The 17791-nt window shown below is 41.0% G+C and overlaps 1 protein-coding gene across 8 annotated transcripts in view; it reads left to right on the top strand.

The window, feature by feature from the left end:
- Window positions 1-332: 332 nt before the first annotated feature.
- The window catches only part of BAIAP2 (BAR/IMD domain containing adaptor protein 2), a 166966-nt gene continuing 149507 nt past the window's right edge, over window positions 333-17791 (top strand). For 6 of the 8 annotated variants that reach the window (XR_008916446.1, XR_008916447.1, XR_008916445.1 and 3 more), the window contains exon 1: window positions 412-730. Coding sequence is in view for 5 of the 8 variants with exons in the window: in XM_056817365.1 (XP_056673343.1) it covers window positions 659-730 (72 nt within the window). In the remaining 3 variants the exon portion in view is untranslated. Of the gene's footprint in view, window positions 731-17791 lie in introns of all 8 variants that reach the window. The other 2 variants (XM_001380053.5, XM_056817364.1) reach the window with 2 other exon arrangements.

Raw genomic sequence — 17791 nt, 5'->3', positions numbered from 1 at the left:
TCCGAGTTGCTACTTTGCAAAGTGCTTATCTTTCACTCACCAATTCAACTCCCCCTTCCCCTCTCCTCCCGGTTGCCGCATTCCCACCTCGCTCCCCACTCCTCCTCCCCACCTTCTGCTCCCTTCTTCCTGCTCCACCCCGCCCCCTCCGTCCCCACCCTCAGGCTGGCTGGTACAGAGGCGTCCTCATCCTTTCTTCCCAATGGGCTTAAAGCCTCCTCCACGCCTCCACCTCCTCCTCTTCTCACCAGAAGGACACCCTCCTTGACCAATCGTCGCACAGAGACGGCCAGTTCATCTCCGCCCTTAGCGCCCTCCCCCGTTTTCTCCTCCTCTCGGTCCTCACCAATCAGCAGCAGAGTGCGGGGGCGGGGCAGGAGGTTGCCTAGCGACGGCTGGAAGGGGAGGAGGGAGAGCTGCCGGCAGGCCCGGGGGCGCTGCTATCCCTGGGCAAGGGGGCGGTGGCATTGGTGGAGGCGGAGGCGGTGTCGTGGTGGTTGTCGGCTCGGCAGCGGCTAGGGCGGCAGCTGCGGGCAGGAGGCGGAGCCGCGGGGCGGCGGGATTGGGAAGGCTATAAGAGGTGCCGCGGTGGCTCCGCGCTCCACTCTTCTTTTTCCGGCTTCCCGGGCTCTTTTTGCTGTTGCTCCTGCTCCGGTCTATGGTGCAGCCCGAACCCAGGACCATGTCGCGCTCGGAAGAGGTGCACCGATTGACCGAAAATGTCTACAAGGTGAGCCCACCGCGCCTCTAGTCTCCGGAGAGGGATTCCCGCGTCCTGCCGTGCTCCCCGCCCTTCCTTGAGTACCCCCCAAGCACAGCTCGCCCTGCAGTCTCCGGGATCTGTGCTGCCTGCTTTCGTGGCGTTTTCTGCTCAGCCCTGCGCCCCACTCTGTGTCTCCCTTCTATGCCTTCCATTTGTGCCCCACTCTTTGCCCACCCATTTGTGCCCCTCTCTACTTGCTCTTTGCTCTACTCTGCCCACCCGGTGCCTCTCTGCCCCAATTTGCTTCCTCCTCTGTGCCCCACTCTGACCATCCTGTGCCACTCCGTGCCTGGAGATTTTCTTGCTAATCCTCTCTTCTTCTAATTCCCCCTGCCCCAAATCTGGTGGGAGCCCCCCACCCCAGGAAGCTTTCCCATTCCAAGTTTTTTTTTTCTGTACTCTACCCTACCCCCTTTTACACCCCCACCCCACCCCCCCAAGGGCGGCCATGCCCCAGGCAGGCAGCTTCTACCGGAGCTGGGAGGTGCCCAGTTGGAGAAGCTCCAGACTAGTCCTACCCACGCCTGGGGTACACTCGGGTACACACCTCGCGGGGAGGCACAGGTTAAAGGGTGGCGCATTAGGTGGGAGGGGGTCTGTGTGCAGAGATGGGAAATGGCTGGATGCTTGTCCCAGGGGCTTTCCCTCTCCGTGCGGCTCCAGCCGCAGCCCTGGAAAGCTTGGCACTCACTCCAAAGTGCTGTTCCTAACCGATTGAGTTCAATTTAGGTTAAGATTTTCTCTCCCTCTTTCGGTCGACCACCGGAACTCACCACCTACCTGTTCCTTTAGTGGGGGACTTTTCCCTGTGATGTCGATGCAAGATAGACACTGGAGCCTTTTTTTCTCTAGCGGTGCTGTAGTCACAGGTGGCACCTTGGCACAGATCTAGTCTTAAAAGTCCGTTCTTGATACTGGGCTCTTTGGCCTTCGTCTTTGCTATGCGTTATGGTTGATACTTGATGAAATCTCTTAGGGATACGGGCTTAGGCTGAGTTCTCATTTTCTCCACAAAATCCTTCTTGATAACTTAATTTCCCATATAATGAAGGAGGGTTTTTTGGGGGGGGGGGGAGAAGAAAAAAAAATCAAACGATCTTGCATAGTGTGGATTGAGAACCCATTCTGTGAAGAAAGAGGCAGTGCAGTACATAGAATCAAGTAGAAATTTTGTGTGGCCTAGAAAACCACTTAAAATTATAAGAATAGACATCCTTCAGGATGAGAATTAAGCTGTAGGAAAGGCCTCCAGAGTTAGTTCTCTTTACAGTGCATTTCTCTGTACAGTCTATATGTTCTCTGCCTTCTCTTTTAAGTTACTAAATGGCTGGATTTTAGTCACTGCATCTTTTTTATTAGTACCTTGCTGTGACTTCCAACTGCTGTAATGCACGTATTTTTACTTACCATTGAGATTTAACTCCTTCAGAGCTTCATGATTTGGGAAATTACTGAATATTCTATTGGTTAGGAGGTGGGGATAGAGAAATAGCAACTGCTTTGTGGGTAGGGTGGATGAGTAGACAGATAATTTAGCTTATATAACTTGGTGGTGGTGGTTAGTCTAATTGTGGAGGAGTAATTTTAAAGCTGAAGGGGACTTCCTATGCTTTAGTCATATTTTAAAAGTCAGATTTACATCCTTTGACTTTTAAAACGCAGTCTCAACTCGGAACCTGCAGTGTACTGATGGGCACCACTTCTAGCATTTGAGCTCTCGACTGCCCCAACAAATGGTTGGTTCCAAGCACAGGAAAAAAATCATCATTTTTACAGGAGACAAGTGCTGGTTCCCCCTTTCTCAAGCATCTTTTTTTTTTTAAAGAAAAAAAAACTGATCCAGTCCATGGGGCTCTGCTGAAAAAATAAATTTCAGTTAGGCAAATTTTGCATCTTTAGGAACATAATGCTATTTTTCCCCTTTATTATTAGGTCTGAAGGTTAAGCAATGGTCAGTAAGATTAGAGTGGTCAGTATTTACATTGCAGTTACTGGCTTACAGCTAGCTCACTAAATGGAATTGCAGCATACTGTCTGCAGAGCAACAGTTTTTAATTGCCAAACAACCATGGCTGTGCCTTCTCAGGCAGTGGACTGTGAAGCAAACCTTCTTAACTCATTCTGGGCCGTATCCCATGGAAGCTCCTGGGACAGCCCATTTGGTTTTAGCAAAAGTCCAAGGGACACAATGTACTTTACTAATTTGGCTTTTATTTCATAAAGCCCTTAAAACTATAGCTGTAGGATTTGGAGAGAAATCTGAAGCTGTTTTTAAGACTTCTTTCCCTTTCCATGATTTCCTGGTATCCTTTAAAAAGAATCAATAAAGGAGTAAGCCCACTGAAAGAACAGACTTTATTGCATCACTTTTTACTTGGAGTTTGTGTGTGTGTGTGTGTGTGTGTGTGTGTGTGTGTGTGCACGCAAGTGCAATTTTGTCTTTCTGAAAAAGCAGAAGCTGTTATGAGAAGGAAAATTTAGTAAATCATTACCAATTAGTTCTGTCTGCTACTGTGATTTGGTTATCAGGTGTGGGGGGAAGGGAGAGGTGTCAGAATTTTCTTCCTTTTTTTTCCTTTGCTGGGGAACTAAAACTAATTAAAAGCATCTTACATGGTTTGGATTATGAGGGTAAAACTAGTGGTTCTGCTCTATCAAATCTCATGATAGGCCCTAATAAAATACTTATAATCTACATGTTCTTATGTTCAAACAGTAGCCATTATTATATACTTAAAGTACAGAATCACAATTTATATGGTACTATGAAATGAAACCTGTCAAATGGTGGCAGAAAAAAATATTAGGATTACAGCATTTAGAGCCTGCCTTCCTTCTGTAAGATCAGTTTATTGAAGGCAAAAATGGACTACCTGGGTAGAGATTAAAAATGCAAGTTTGTTCTGATGTGGAGAGTCATTGCTCTCCAATGTAAAATTGTGCTAATAAGATAATATAATTTACCAGAGTTGAACACAAACAACATTTCAGGTGTCAAAGGGCAGTGTTCCATCCTGGAAACTCATGTGACCTAATAACAGACCTACAGTGCTGCTGTTTATTGGGGTGGTTGATTTTATAGGTTGTTTTTTTTAATAGCTCAGTTGTTGATATGATTGTTAAATCCTATAAAACTGATGCTGCTCTCTTTTTCTTTTTCATTTTTTTTATCAAGGAAGGAGGGGCTTGGGGTTGATAAATTGGGTTTGACTACTTGGAATTTTAGACAAGGAGAATGTTGGACAAGGAGCCTGAGAAATAGGCTAGTTTGTTGGATGATCCGAACCTGTAGCATAGAGATCTGGGAATTTAGTTTTCTAGGCACAGTCCTAATACTGTACAGTTTTTTCTCTTGGCTCAGCCTTAGCATCAGCCTGCTTCAATGCTCACCCGTGATTCTCTTGGCTTGTGAGTGCAGTGGCCCTAGAAGTAGGACTGAAGCCTTTTGAATGCTGTTGTACTGTTTATTTTGGCTGTTGCATCATATCAACTGGATTTCTAAGTGGTGTGTTTACCTTGGCAAAGAGAGGAAAAGCAGAGAAGCGCTTCCAAGTTCTTTCTGATTAAATATGTGAGAATAAAGTGTGCAGTTTTGATTTTCCCTAGGATCATAGGAGACAAAGTAACTGGAGATAGCATGACCCTTTTTGTTAGTCTCTTGACCTCCTTTGGCAGATGCATCCCTTAGGGAGTTTTGATGGATAAGAAAGGAGGTCTAGATTTGCTTTTCCTCCAGGTGCCCATGGAGAGCTTAATTTCCGATCCTTTCTCTTGTCAACTAGAAAGTTTTGGATCTGAAAAACTAAGGGTTTTGATTTGGAAAACCTCCTGAAGTTTTAATTTCTTTTGAACTTGGGCAATTCACTTTCTCCTCCAAACTACCTTCAAGGAGTCTACAAAGCCCTCTGCAATCTGAGTTATTATTATTATTTTTTTATCCTTTTTACCTATCACTATCATCTAACCTTTCCATGATAGGTGGTGCAGTGAATAGAGTACCCACCCCCTTTCTCACCATACCTCATCCCCTTCGAGTCAGGAAGACCTGAGTTTAAATCCTACCTCAGACACTTGCTTTGTGACTTTGGGCAAGTCACTTAACCCTTTTAGCCTCAGTTTCTCATCAGTAAAATGAATCAGAGAAGGAAATGGCAAACCACTTAAATATCTTTGCCAAGAAACCTCTTGAAGAGTTGGACACAACAGAAATGACTGAACAACACCTATCACACCCTTTTACATATTCCATGTTTCAGTCAAACAAGAGTATCCTTGCATTCCTCCTGCCTTGTTCCTCAGCCTGTTTGCTGAGGGCAGAAATGGACTATCTGGGTAAAAATGCTAGTTTGAGGGGACAGCAAGGTGGTTCAGTGGATAGAGAGCCAGATCTGGAGACTGGAGGCCCCAGATTCAAATCTGGTGTTAGATATTTCCTAGCCATGTAATCCTGGGATAGTCACTTACCCCCCAGTGCCTAGTCCTTACTGCTCTTTGGCCTTGGAATGGCTACTTAGTGTTGATTCTAAGACAGAAAATAAGGGTTTTTTTTTTAATGCAAGTTTGGTGTTCATTCTGTTTGTTCTGACATAGAGTTCTTTGATTCCATTGTAAAAGTGTGCTAATAAAATGATGTAATTTTCCGAGGTTGAATGCAAACAACATTGCTGGTGTCAAAGGGGCTGTTTTCATTGTTGCTCATGTGGAAAAACTTAAGTCTCCCTGTTGAAATCCTTCCCATTAAGAATCCAATCATAGGGTACTTCTTTCATGAAATCACCTTGGAATCCTCAGTTGAAAATAATTTCTCCCTCAAATTTGTCATAGAATTTGACTTATCCCATTATGATCATTTGTATTTTGGTCTTCTCCCGGGTGCTTTTCGTCATCCCCCCCATTAGGTTATGTGTTTCCTGAGGGCAAGGACTGCTTATAAAATCAAGAGTCTTAGACTAGTTACCCTGTGAGGGAAAGTTCCCTTTCTGGCTCTAGATCATGCTAGAGCCTATGATCTCATCCTCTATTTCTGTTTGTAGAATGCCATGTTTTAAAAAAAAAAAAAAACCAAAAACTTAATCACTAAGTAGCCAACCTTCTTGTCTCCGTACTAAGCAAAATTGGTCCTTGGGCAATAGATATAGCCCATGTATCACAAAGAGCGAACTTAAAACCTTTTTCATTTGGTAGAAGTTGTCAGAACTTGTAGTGATGGCTTAGCCTATAAGAACTCAGGGATCCCTCACACTGTAATGAGGTGTTGCAGTAGACTGTAGACTACAAAATAGCCCTTAGTTTTTGGCCTCATTCAACTTTGGCAATGATGGCAGCAGAATGGTAGTAAGTGAGCTAAAGTATACTTATATATGCTAAGACATACAAATTTTATCTTATTAAAACATTAATTTAGCTTTTGGTTATTTTAACCTCTGTCCAAAGATTAATGAGTTAACTATAGAGAAATCAAACATGATAAATTAAAAGATAGCAAAAATAATGTGGCTAAGTGGAAAAATAGTGAATACATTTCTCTTTACGAGGTGAATAAAGTATGAATTGGCAATTTGTCTACCCCAAAGCATCAAGAAATATCATTCCATAGGAGGTTTTATCACCTCGCCTCTCTATGCAGAAGATGAACAGACCATCATGCAGTTTATACACCAGTCTCTTTTTGGAGTAGGGGAAGTTGAGAGAGTTTCTTCCGAAAAGCTCAACTGACATCCTCTGGGTTAAGTTGGTGCTACACTCAAAGATGTAGCTCAAGATCTCAAAGGGGCAGTCCAAAGGCTTGCATGATTACTGAGAAGTCACAACATACTTTTTATGTCATATATTCTTTCTACAAGGAGAGAGTAGGAAAGCATTAGATGAAGTGAGCCTTGAATAACATTACAACAAATGGAAATGATTACTTAACAAAAGAACTGAAATAATTATAGTCAGTAATCTATTAACTGGTTTGGTCTAAGGGTAAAATCAATAACAAATCAAAGGAATAGCTAGGTGGCTCATAGATTGAGAGCCAGGCCCAGAGACGGGAAGTCCTAGGTTCAAATTTCACCTTAGACATTTCCTAGCTGTATGACCCTGGGTAAGTCACTCAACCCCTATTGCTTAACCCTATGCTCATCTGCCTTGGAACCAGTGCACAGTATTGATTTTAAGATGGATAGTAAGGGTTTAAAAAAAAGAAAAGAAAAAAATAGCAAATCAAAAGAAAGGAGAAAGATGAGAAGGTATTGTCTTTGATAAGAATAGCATCAACCTGACCTGGTTGAACAAGCTGCTGACTCTAAAAAATGGGAAATGGTGGGGGGGGATAGAAACAACTCATTATTTTTTAGAGAAGTTGAATCTTAATGCAAAACAATGATGACGCCAAGAGCTGAAAAACCTTTTCCAGCCAGTAAACACTTTATCTCCCTGCCAGGCAGAGACATGGCAGCCAAGGGCACCAGTACTAGCTAATTTGCAAAAGATTATAGAGGGGAGATTAGAAACAGTGAAAAAACAGTTGAGGAGAAAATTAGCCTGCCGAGAGCTAGAGAGCTTGGTGTGAGATCGAGCTAAACCAGGTCATTCAGAGAGCATGTGTAGATGAAACCATGAGGAATCAACAAACAGAAACAAAAAAGGGAATAGATTTACTTTCCATAAGGATTTATTTTCATAGATGATGATACATTAATCACCACATTTGGACTAAACCATCTCATGATGAGAAAGTGTCAGGATACTTATGATGGAGTCAAGAAGAATAGCTAGACTTGATCAAAACCGTGCAGAGGAAGTATGTGGTAGAGGAGACAATTTCGAAGGCATTGAAGGATAGATTTCCAAAGTATTTTGAATGGGGGAAGATTTCAAAGGAATGGAAAAGATCACAGAACAATTAGCAAAAGTAAGAAGTGGTCAAAAAGATATCAACAACTACTATAACTGTATGCCTATTTTTTTAACCATGTAAAATCTTTGAGAATGGTCTTTGCATCAAGACAAGGACTTCCTTGAGGAAAATATGAGAAAGAAACAACCAGATTTCCCTTTATGATTTCTATAGTTAAGTCACATCTTAAGTTATGCAACTAAGTAATAGGTATAGAAAATGTGATCTCATTGCATCTCTTAATTTAAAGAAAAGTATTTTATTCAGCAAAACAAAAATGCAATTTAAAGGTTCTAAGTAAGATATTTCATACATATATTACTATTGGAGATACTGTTGTTCATTGATTTACTATTAATTCCATTTACTCTATCTTCAAAGCCTAGAATGGGGAGTTGTGTCTGAGTGGTTGTTATGGGCAGACCTAAGTAAAAGAAGGATTATCAATAGTGACAGTCTTCTAGGTAACTGAATTTACAAATGATTTTGTAGTAATAATCAGAGACTAGTTGAATAGAATTTGGAAAATGCTGCACACACAGCTCATTTGATGATCCCAAGATATTCCTTGCCACAAGACCCATCAAATACCATTTTTTTTTTGGCTCTGAATTGTAGAGCTTCACACTCTCAGAAAAATCAAATTGTAGGTGATAGATATAATGATAGATATAAGTAGATAGCAAATCATTAGCAATTCTGACTTTTGTGAGAAATAGCATTGACTGGGAAGGGGGCAGCAAGGTGGCACAGTGGTGTGAGTTCCAGGCCTGGAGTCAGGAGAACTCATCTTCTTGAGTTGAAAATTGACCTCTGGCACTTACCAATTGGGTGACTCTGGGCAAGTCACTTAATCCTATTTGCCTCAGTTTTCTAATCTGCAAAATGAGCTAGAGAAGGAAATGTCAAACTACTTCAATATTTTTGCCAAGAAATGGCCAAATAGGGTCATGAAGAGTCAGAGACGGCTGAAACAACTGAATGACAACAAATGACTGGGAAAGATAATTGAGCTGGGTCATATAGCAAGTGAGGATGATGGATACCTATACCACTAACTCTTTGAGGCCCTTCTTCAGACTTTTCACCAAACTATTTCTAGAGTTAACCAGGCTACTACAACTGATGGTGGATATGTCAGCTTTGTGAAAAACACTTTAGAACAACTGTATGTGATGCATCATTTTGTTTCTTGGTAGCTGAGCACAATTTCTCTGGAAAGGTGTGTTCAGTCCTTGTATGAGTGGTTAGAGAGGTAATAGAATATCTGCTTCTTAAACCTATACTTAAGTCATCAGCACAGTGTGGGGGAGGCAACTTGGGGTGGTGGAGAGACTGCTGGATTTTGGAGTCAGAGGACCAAAGGAAGGTTAAAAGAACCAGAAGAAGGCCTCTAATGCATTTGGCAAATCCTTTGTGGAGAATTAATGGAGAGATGTGGATAAGAATCATACCGGAGGAGAAGGCACAAGTGAGTTTCTTTCTATATGATAGAAGGAGTACTCAATGTGATGTGATCATTGATATGTCAAAATTCCTTGTACATGGTTGGTGACAAACGCTTATTGAAATTTGTTCTTGGGTGCATGGACTCAGTTGACTTTGAGTTTGGCATTTCATTCTGTCATGCATAAATTTGGGAAACTGCTTTTCCTGTCATTGACCTTCTTTTCTATGATCTGAGAAATCAGTACTAATGGGTGGTATTACCTTTTCTGATGTAATGGCCAGCTCTTGCATCAAGTAAGTGTATTTGTTACTCTGAATATACCAATTGCATATAAGTCCTCACAAACGGGCAGGATCTGGGGTTAGACTGGTCATATTTTTGGTTTGTCCTCTATGTGCAGGTGGAACCTTAGACTGAATCTCTTTTGGGACTGGAGCTAGGTATGTTAATTTTGTGGGAAATGCTTTAGGGCTGCTTGTGTGTGATTCAGTATTTCACTCTTTGGGAGCTGAGCACAATTACTTTGGAAAGGTGTGTTCTATATGAGTGGTTGGAGAGGTACCTGATTCTCTGACCTATTCTTCATCAGCACAGTGTGGGGAGGCAGGTTGGGGGAGTAGAGAGACTGCTGAATTTGGAGTTAAGAGGACCAAAGTTCAGATCCCACTATTTGTGTGACTGGGCAAATGAATCACTTAACCTCTCTTGGAATGAGAGCGTTGGACTAGATGACCTCTGAGGTCTTCCTTAGCACTGAGTTTATGAACTTATGATGTATTTCTCCTCCACATCTCTTCCACATACATTCAACTTTGCTTTCTGGGGGCATAGATCTCATGGGAGTTCCGGGCAGTAGTGGTACATACCAATTTGCTGCTGATCTCAGCCTTCAACTTTCCTCAGTAGAGGTCTGACTGATTTTCAGAGGTCTGGCCATGATTTCATGAAATTTCTTCTTGGAAACTACTGAAATGGACTTAGAGGTAAATATATACCTGGTAATTAGAAATTCCCATTTGTAGGAGCAGAGAGATTGCAGGTATATGTTTCTCTGAAGCAATGGGTTTCTGGACAGAATAGAAGATTGCTATCTTGGCTGACATTTAGATTTGGGGTTAAGGACAGCCTGGTACTGCAATTCTCTTTTCCCTTGCCATATCATGCAGTACTTTTCTCTCTCTCTCTCTAGCTTTTAGCAGATTCTTCTGTTTCCAAGAACTGGAGGCCAGACAGAATTAATTCGATGATGCTTTGTCTGGTACTTGAAGCAGAAAAAGGCAATTTGTCCGTTATAGTGACTGCTGATCTGATCTTGTCCTGTTAGGTATCCAGCACTCTGTATCTCCCAAAAGACAGATGACTAATTTGGAGTAGAGGACAGTGTGATGCTGCCCTGACAGTGCCCTATATGAAAACATTTTTGAATATGGACAATTCCATTTGATATTATATCAGGATGCAAAAGAGAAGCCATCTATCACTTGGGGGAGTCCGTTTTCCATGCAGAATTTTTGGACAGGTAGAGTTTTACAGTTGGTTGGGCTCCTTCTTATCTTCTCGCTGAGAATTTAATTTTAATTTTAATCAGGAGCCCAGAGCTGGACAGAATTGCTTGGTTTGTGAAACCAGTTTTCAAAGATTCAATTATAAAAATGAGTTTGGTCCTCAAAAGGTGTGTAAATATTCTAGCATAGAAGGAGGTGTGTGTGTGTGTGTGTGTGTGTGTGTGTGTGTGTGTGTGTGTGTGTGTTCCCTAACATTAGGATTTGTATCAACTAAGTCTATTTTCAGAGAACATGTTTCTAGAGCTCAGGAATAATATACCCTTTTTTTCTAAGTCCTGGTCTGTGGCCTCTTTTTTTGGAATGACATCCCTTAAGGGCAATGACTTTTTCAGTGCTGAGCATGAAGTAGGAGTGATATTGACAGAATGTTAATTTCTAGAGGTGGGGCTGTGTGTTGGAATGGGAGGGCAGGAGATTCCCTCCTTCCCCAGCTGAAGGAAGGTGTGGCCATGCTCACAACTTCTTTGGTTAATGAAGCCCAGCCCTGCCAGTGGCAGCAGTTGCCTTGTCATCCCTAGGAATGGCGTGGGTGGAAGGGCTGGTTCTTGTTGCTTGCTAGCACTTAAGTTTGGCATAGCTGTCTTACTGATGGCCCCACCAGAGCAGAGGTTAAGATTGGAAAAGTTGCATGAGAGGAATGATACCTTCAGTAGCCTTCCTGGTATGGGCTTTTATCTTCACGCATTGATGTGCTTGGATGCATCAAAGCAACAATGGGCATCTTCCTCACTGGTCCACAGCAAAGGTTTTCCTTGGGGCATTAGGATAAGGAAGCTTTTCATAATTATTTTACCAAAAAACTGTGCTCTCCTTGGAAAGATTGTACTTAATGAGATGGTAGCAGAGCTGTCAGCCTCCCCCTCACTGATGCTGCTGCTACAATCAGCTGCCTACGTTCATGTAGTAATTACAGAGCTGAGCGGAGGGAGCTGGCACCTTCCACCAACGTAATCCCACTTCCCCCGTGCTCTGATTCATCCTTATGTACCTTGTAACTCTACAGCTGCTAGGATGGCTCTCCTAGGAGAAGGCTTCAACCCCAGAAGTGTCAGCAGAGATCTGACACATGCAAGGCACTGACCCAGCCCAGCCTAGTTGGAAAGGAATTGAAAAAATGTCTACTTTGGAAAACAGACAAATGAGGAATGTACTCTGAAGGAAGTCTTCTTTCCCCCAAAGGTCAGGGGTTGGTTTGTTGGGGGGAAGAAATGTAGAATAAAATCTTTTGGACATTCCTTGTTGCTCCCAGGAACTAAAACCAGTTTTTGTTTTTATTTTGAAAGAATTTTGTGGGTAGATTTGCTTGTATAATAATTTCTCTTTCCAGTGTTATATATGTATGTCCTTCCTTCAGGTATTTGCCTTAAGAAAAGCATCTGGGAGCTCTTATCTTCTTGGACTGACAATAGTAAGATGGCGTGATAATGACGAGCTTTTGTTGGTTAGCTATATAACCTAAAGGTGAAGGGATTCCTGTTTGTAAATTCCATTCAACCAGCATTTATGAGGCACCTATCGCTGCTGGATACTTTTATAGCTTTGGGTTTGGTGGGGATGATGCAAATAGTCATGGAAGCTAAAGGGGAGGACTTTGGGAATGGTTAGACTGAGAGGACAGACTACTACATAAGAAAAAGGGAAATTGATTGGTACCTCAGATTCCCTCTCCCCCATGGAGTTTCTTAATATTTCGTACATGTTGCTGACCCTAACATCTGACTTCCCTGGAGTGCCAGGAAGCACAAATGCTGAGCCATGGGGGAAAAGGGGTTTGTCAAACGGGTAACTTAGAGTAGCAAGTTCAGCAGCCCTGGGCCTTAACTGATTGTGAGACTCATTCTCCTTCAAAAGGTAACCTTGGAAACCTCAGGTAGGAAGGCAGTCAGGTAGTCCATTATGTTGTTGGCTATTATTTGAGTGTGGGTGCTTGGTAAAAATTGTGCCTCATAAAAGTAAAATAAAAAAAAACAAACAATCCAATTTCAGTTCATGCAAGATAACTTTGAGTGTTAAACTTTTCCAAAACGTAGGCCCTTAATTTAACACTTCATTCCCACCTACTACCTTTTCATCTTGCTTGGCAGTTATTAGAACATGTAACACAATCGCCATCTGTTTCTTGTTGCCAACCTTGCTGTTGTGAAAATTCCTATGTCTGCATGAGCATGGATTCACACCATTTGCCACTCACCATAGAGACAAAGGGGATTTGGACCCTGAGGTCTATCCATTGAGATATGGTGGAAAAAAGTAATAGATTAGTAGCCAGGTTACCTGACTAACTTCATGCCTACTCTGTCTCTATATTTTCTTTTTTTCTGCAAGTAGAACAAAAGCCTCTTGAGGGCAGGGAAGGTTTTGTTTTCTTATAGTCTGCAGCTATCACCCATGGGGAAAAGGGTATGGGTTGAAGACTTGGGTTTTGCCACTACATACCATGTGGCCTTAAGAAAGTCATTCAACTTTATTTCTGTTTCCTTATTTGTAAAATAAATGACCACTAAAGTCTCTTCCAGATTTAAATCCATAGTATTCAGTAGATGTTTAGTAATTGCTTATTGTATTGAATTTTTTGGCTTTCAATCAGCATCTCTGGACCTTAAATTCTTCATCTATAAATTGGAGAGATAGGGCTAGATAACTTCTAAAGTCCCTTTCAGCTTTAAGTCTGATTTCTGAGTGAATCTCAGCAAAAATATCTCCTTCCTAGTGGCTTCAGTCCAGAGAATATGCACCTTACACTGACTGGAATTGGAGTGTGGTCAAACTTGAATGCTTCTTAGGTAAGCTTTTACTGGAGATAGTGCTCCCCATGCTGCCTTGCCATCTAAACATTTTGCCTTTTAAAGGAAAGGTTGTAGGTAATACAAAAAGCTATCAGTAAAATATAAAAAAAGAAAAAGAAAAAAGATTGGGAATGGAGAGAAGCAATACTATTGCTTAAAGCAGTGGTCTCCAAAGTGAGGTCCATGCTATGCCCCCAAAGGATGTATAAACAACCAATTTCATGGTGGTGAAATGGGTCACATCCTACCCTCCCCACAGTAGGCAGTTACAGAGCTTCTTCTACTACAACCACACTTTCCAATCCCAATAGGGAGATTGTTCTATGGAGAGCCCAAGTAAAGGAAGGATTCTTTAACTCAAAGTCTTTACATTGGTAAGCTTCCAAACCTTTTCTCCCTCCAGAGTCAGCCTGCTTTGTGCAGTTACTGTTTAACTTAACCTCAACTTACCAGCAACTGTATAGGTGCCAATGAAAATTCCTTGTCCCTCATAGCACAGCCTCATTCAGCAGACACCCTTTGGTTGATGCTCCCTTGGCCAGATCTCCATTATAGTGTCCAGAGAATAAAAGCTTCATTACCCCTTTTCATTTTTATTGGATCAGATTAGTTCACTTGGCATAGATGGGTTGCAATATGCTTTTCAGATTGGCACCACCATACTTCTAGTCATCTCAGTTGATAATCTTGGGATCATCCTTGATTCCTTATTCTTACCCATCTCACACATCCAGCCAATTACCAAATCTCGTCCTTTCTACCTCCACATTTTTCTTTGTATCCCTACTATATTAGCACATTGCCTGGCATATAGTGTTGGCATCATCTTTTTGAGCTGTCCTCTTCTCTCTCTACATGTAGTCCTTGTCTCTTGCTTAGACTATTGAAATAGCCTTTTAATGAGTCTCCTTGACTCACTGACTGTGCATAATCATCAAAATACATGTATATAGCTAATTAATAAGCAAATATACATATATAGAGTGTGTGCTCAAACTTTTTTTTTAACCAATAAAAGAATGTGATTTAAAAAAAGTTTGAAGTAAAGTACAGGTTTAAGTAAAATTGAATTTTATGAAATTCCTATTTAATGGTCTTAGTACTATGTAGATTCTGTATTATTTCTCTTCTCCTGATTTGTCTTTCTTCTATATCTTTGCATTAGCTTATATTCATTTTTAGAGTACTTCCTTCTAAAAATAGGAGGTGCTATATGGTCTCTACCCTCCAGGCTTCTTTCTGAAGGACTTACTTAGTGACTAATATTCTCAGTGTTCAGATAATAAAGCCTTCCCAAATCAGTGATTGTGAAATTTCAGATATTCTCTCCCTTTAATAGGTGATAGAAATGGAGAGTTGCCAAAACTTGTCTTAGTTTTGTTATAAAAATAATTTTGATCTTGTGGACCCCTAGAAAGAGAAAATTATGTTCTATATACTTTTGATTTTAGAACTTCTAGTCTCTGGCAAATTAGTTGGCAAACTAGGAGATTTAGAACAGACCAGAAAACCAGTGACAGAGATGACCCCAGTACCTAAAGATTTCTTTTTTCCCCCACCTATATTTCTTAACATTTAAGATTTATGTCTTAGATTGGCATAGTTGGTTGATTTAGGTTTTGATTCTAGAAAGGCTGTCCTTGTCTTTGTGGAAGAAATCTTGGAATGATATATAAAGAATACTAGATTTGGATTCAGGAGCTAGGTTTGAATGCTAGCTCTGCTATTTACTTCTGGTGTGACCATGGAGGAGTTATTTCATAACTCTTTCAGCTTTAGTTTCCTCCTTTATAAATAATTTTAGATCTAAATCCTGTGACACCAGGATGTATTCATCATGTGTAGGAGTGTATAGTCTTAACTCTCTACTCTGTAACTTGGAACTGCACCTTGCATCTTTTTCATACCTTTTATCAATTTTGTATTTTCTGAAACTTTTTTCTCATTTCACCCAGCCTGGAAGTGCAGTGTCCTCTTGGGAACCCAATCCCCCTTCTGATTTGCTCAGAGCTTTAACCTGTTATTTCCTACCCAGGCAAGCCAGTCTGCCCCTTCCTAGGCAAGTGGCACCTACTCATATTTAGTTCAGATACCTGATTGGTTTTAACCTACCTGAATTCAAGCAGTCCACTAGCCTTATTATAGGCACCATGCTTGGTGATGAAATATGTTTTAATTTCTCTTAACAGAGAATCCTTATGGGAATAGCTGTCATGGTGTAGAAACTTGACCTCTGGCATGAGAGTAGGCTTTTTATTTATTTAACTTATTATTGCTACTGAGGGTATTTTAGAGATTTCTAGTATATCTTTTGTGTAATAGGTAACATTTATATAGAACTTTAAGTTTTACCAAACACTTTACTTATATTATCTCATTTTATTTGGGAGCAGCTGCTTTGATAGAAGTGTTCCACTTGACACATGGGAGATAGAAAGCGTGATGGTCAGATTATTCTGTGCCTGCAGCTCAACCTACCTTATCATTATCATAATGAAGTTTCTCCTCCACCAGAAGTCCAGCCCTTTGAAACTACAATTCATTATCTTAATCAGAAAAAGGGTGGGATGGTCTGGTATATTTTAATAGGGCAAATGGCAGTCATACATTGTTTGACCATTAAGAAATAATAATTTAGGCCTAATGAGATGGATTTCCCCACACTTGCCAGTGTAAATGACAAACTTAGCAATCATAAACATCTTGAAACATTATTATTATAGTTTGGGTGATTCTTTATGGAGCTGCAGTTATGGTAGTCAGAGCAGGATTCTTTGTGTTGTCTGCTTAATTGTAGTAATTTTTCTATTTTCAGGTTGATTATTTCAGTGTTTTTTAAAAATCTAATTTCAATCAAATAGCAGTCCTGTGTTTATGACAACTTTAAGATTTCCATAGCAGCAAACTGTGATTTCATTATTAAAGCAATTGACTAGGGGGATATCTGTTCCAGTTTTGCAGTAACCATGGTAAAAAGTGGCTTGAATACAAGTTTCTTACCCAGTTAAGGAACCCCTTCTCAACAAAATAGTATGGCTTGGGAATGAAGTTTGTTATTTGGCCCAAGTCAAGTTTGTCTTTGGCTTTCTGAGGCAAAGATTGAAAATGTCACACTTGAGACCAGTGACCGGTTTATGGTGTTTTCCTATTGAAGTCCTATATCTGCAGGATGCCAGGCACTGAGACAGGAAGGAAGTGACCTAGCTGTTTAGTCCAAATGTTCAAACCCTGATGTGTTCCCTGCCCCTCATCTGAAAAGGAAATTCAGTAATGTTCTTTTGGCTAAATATGTCATTCTTGAATCCCCCCAACCCTTCCCCCCCCACATACCTTAGGTTGGATAATTAGATTTGATTTTGACAACACGGATGCCTCAAAGGCCTATGTAAGTAGGGTCAGGGCATTGGCAGGTCTGGAAAATCTGCTTGTTGGTGGATTGTTGTCCAAAGACCTCTAAATTTGGAGAAGGGTTGACCCTGAAAAGTTGGCCTCTATATAGGTGATGTCTTTTTGGGGGGCCATATTAAAGCATAATTGGGATTTGCATTAGTAGAGGAATTATCTGGATCACTGAAATCACAACTCCTCTAAAGAAAAAAAGTTGGAGGAATTTTCTATATATTGGGGGCTCCTAGAGGGCAGAAACTGTCTTATTTAATCCTTGTAGCTTCCTCAATGCCCAGCACAGTGATTTGGATATAGGAGGTACAAATAATGTTGCTGAAATGAAAGGTGTTCATAGCTTGAGTTTCCCACCTCCCTCTGGGAATTAATTCATATGTATGACCTTTTTTTAGAGGTAAGAACAAGCAGAATTTCTTAAAGGATACATTGGCCCTCCTGATAGATGTGTTGGTTTCTGACTTTTTTTTTTTTCAGTGAAAGATGGGAGTCTTTGGAAAGGGAAAGCTATGCTTCTTTTTCATTTATTCCATTTACAAAGCACCAGCCTATTTTATTTCATGGAGGTGGAGCTGTGCTGGAGACCTAATTGTTCCTTTTATTTTTTTAAAGCTGTGCTTTAAAGATATCCTGCAGGATTGCCAGGAGTCCAGAACTGTTGTAGCATGGTTCAATGGAGATCTGTTCCATCTTTCAGAGCCACCTTTTCCTATTTTTGCCAGGCCACCAGATACTTTGGGCAGAAAAGTAGGAGACAGAATGATATAATAGAAATAATGTTATACTTGGAGCCACAGGATTCAAATCCTCTTATCACTACTATCACTTTATTACCTGGGCAAATTTGAGTTCAAATCCAGCCTTAAATTCTTGCCATCTATGTGATCTCAAGTGTTGTTGTTGAGTCATTTCAGTCATTCATTCCCAACTCTTTGTGACCTC

This window comes from Monodelphis domestica, chromosome 2 (assembly GCF_027887165.1).
Source record: "Monodelphis domestica isolate mMonDom1 chromosome 2, mMonDom1.pri, whole genome shotgun sequence".
NCBI classification, from domain to species: domain Eukaryota; kingdom Metazoa; phylum Chordata; class Mammalia; order Didelphimorphia; family Didelphidae; genus Monodelphis; species Monodelphis domestica.
This window is presented reverse-complemented; position numbering and strand designations above follow the sequence as displayed.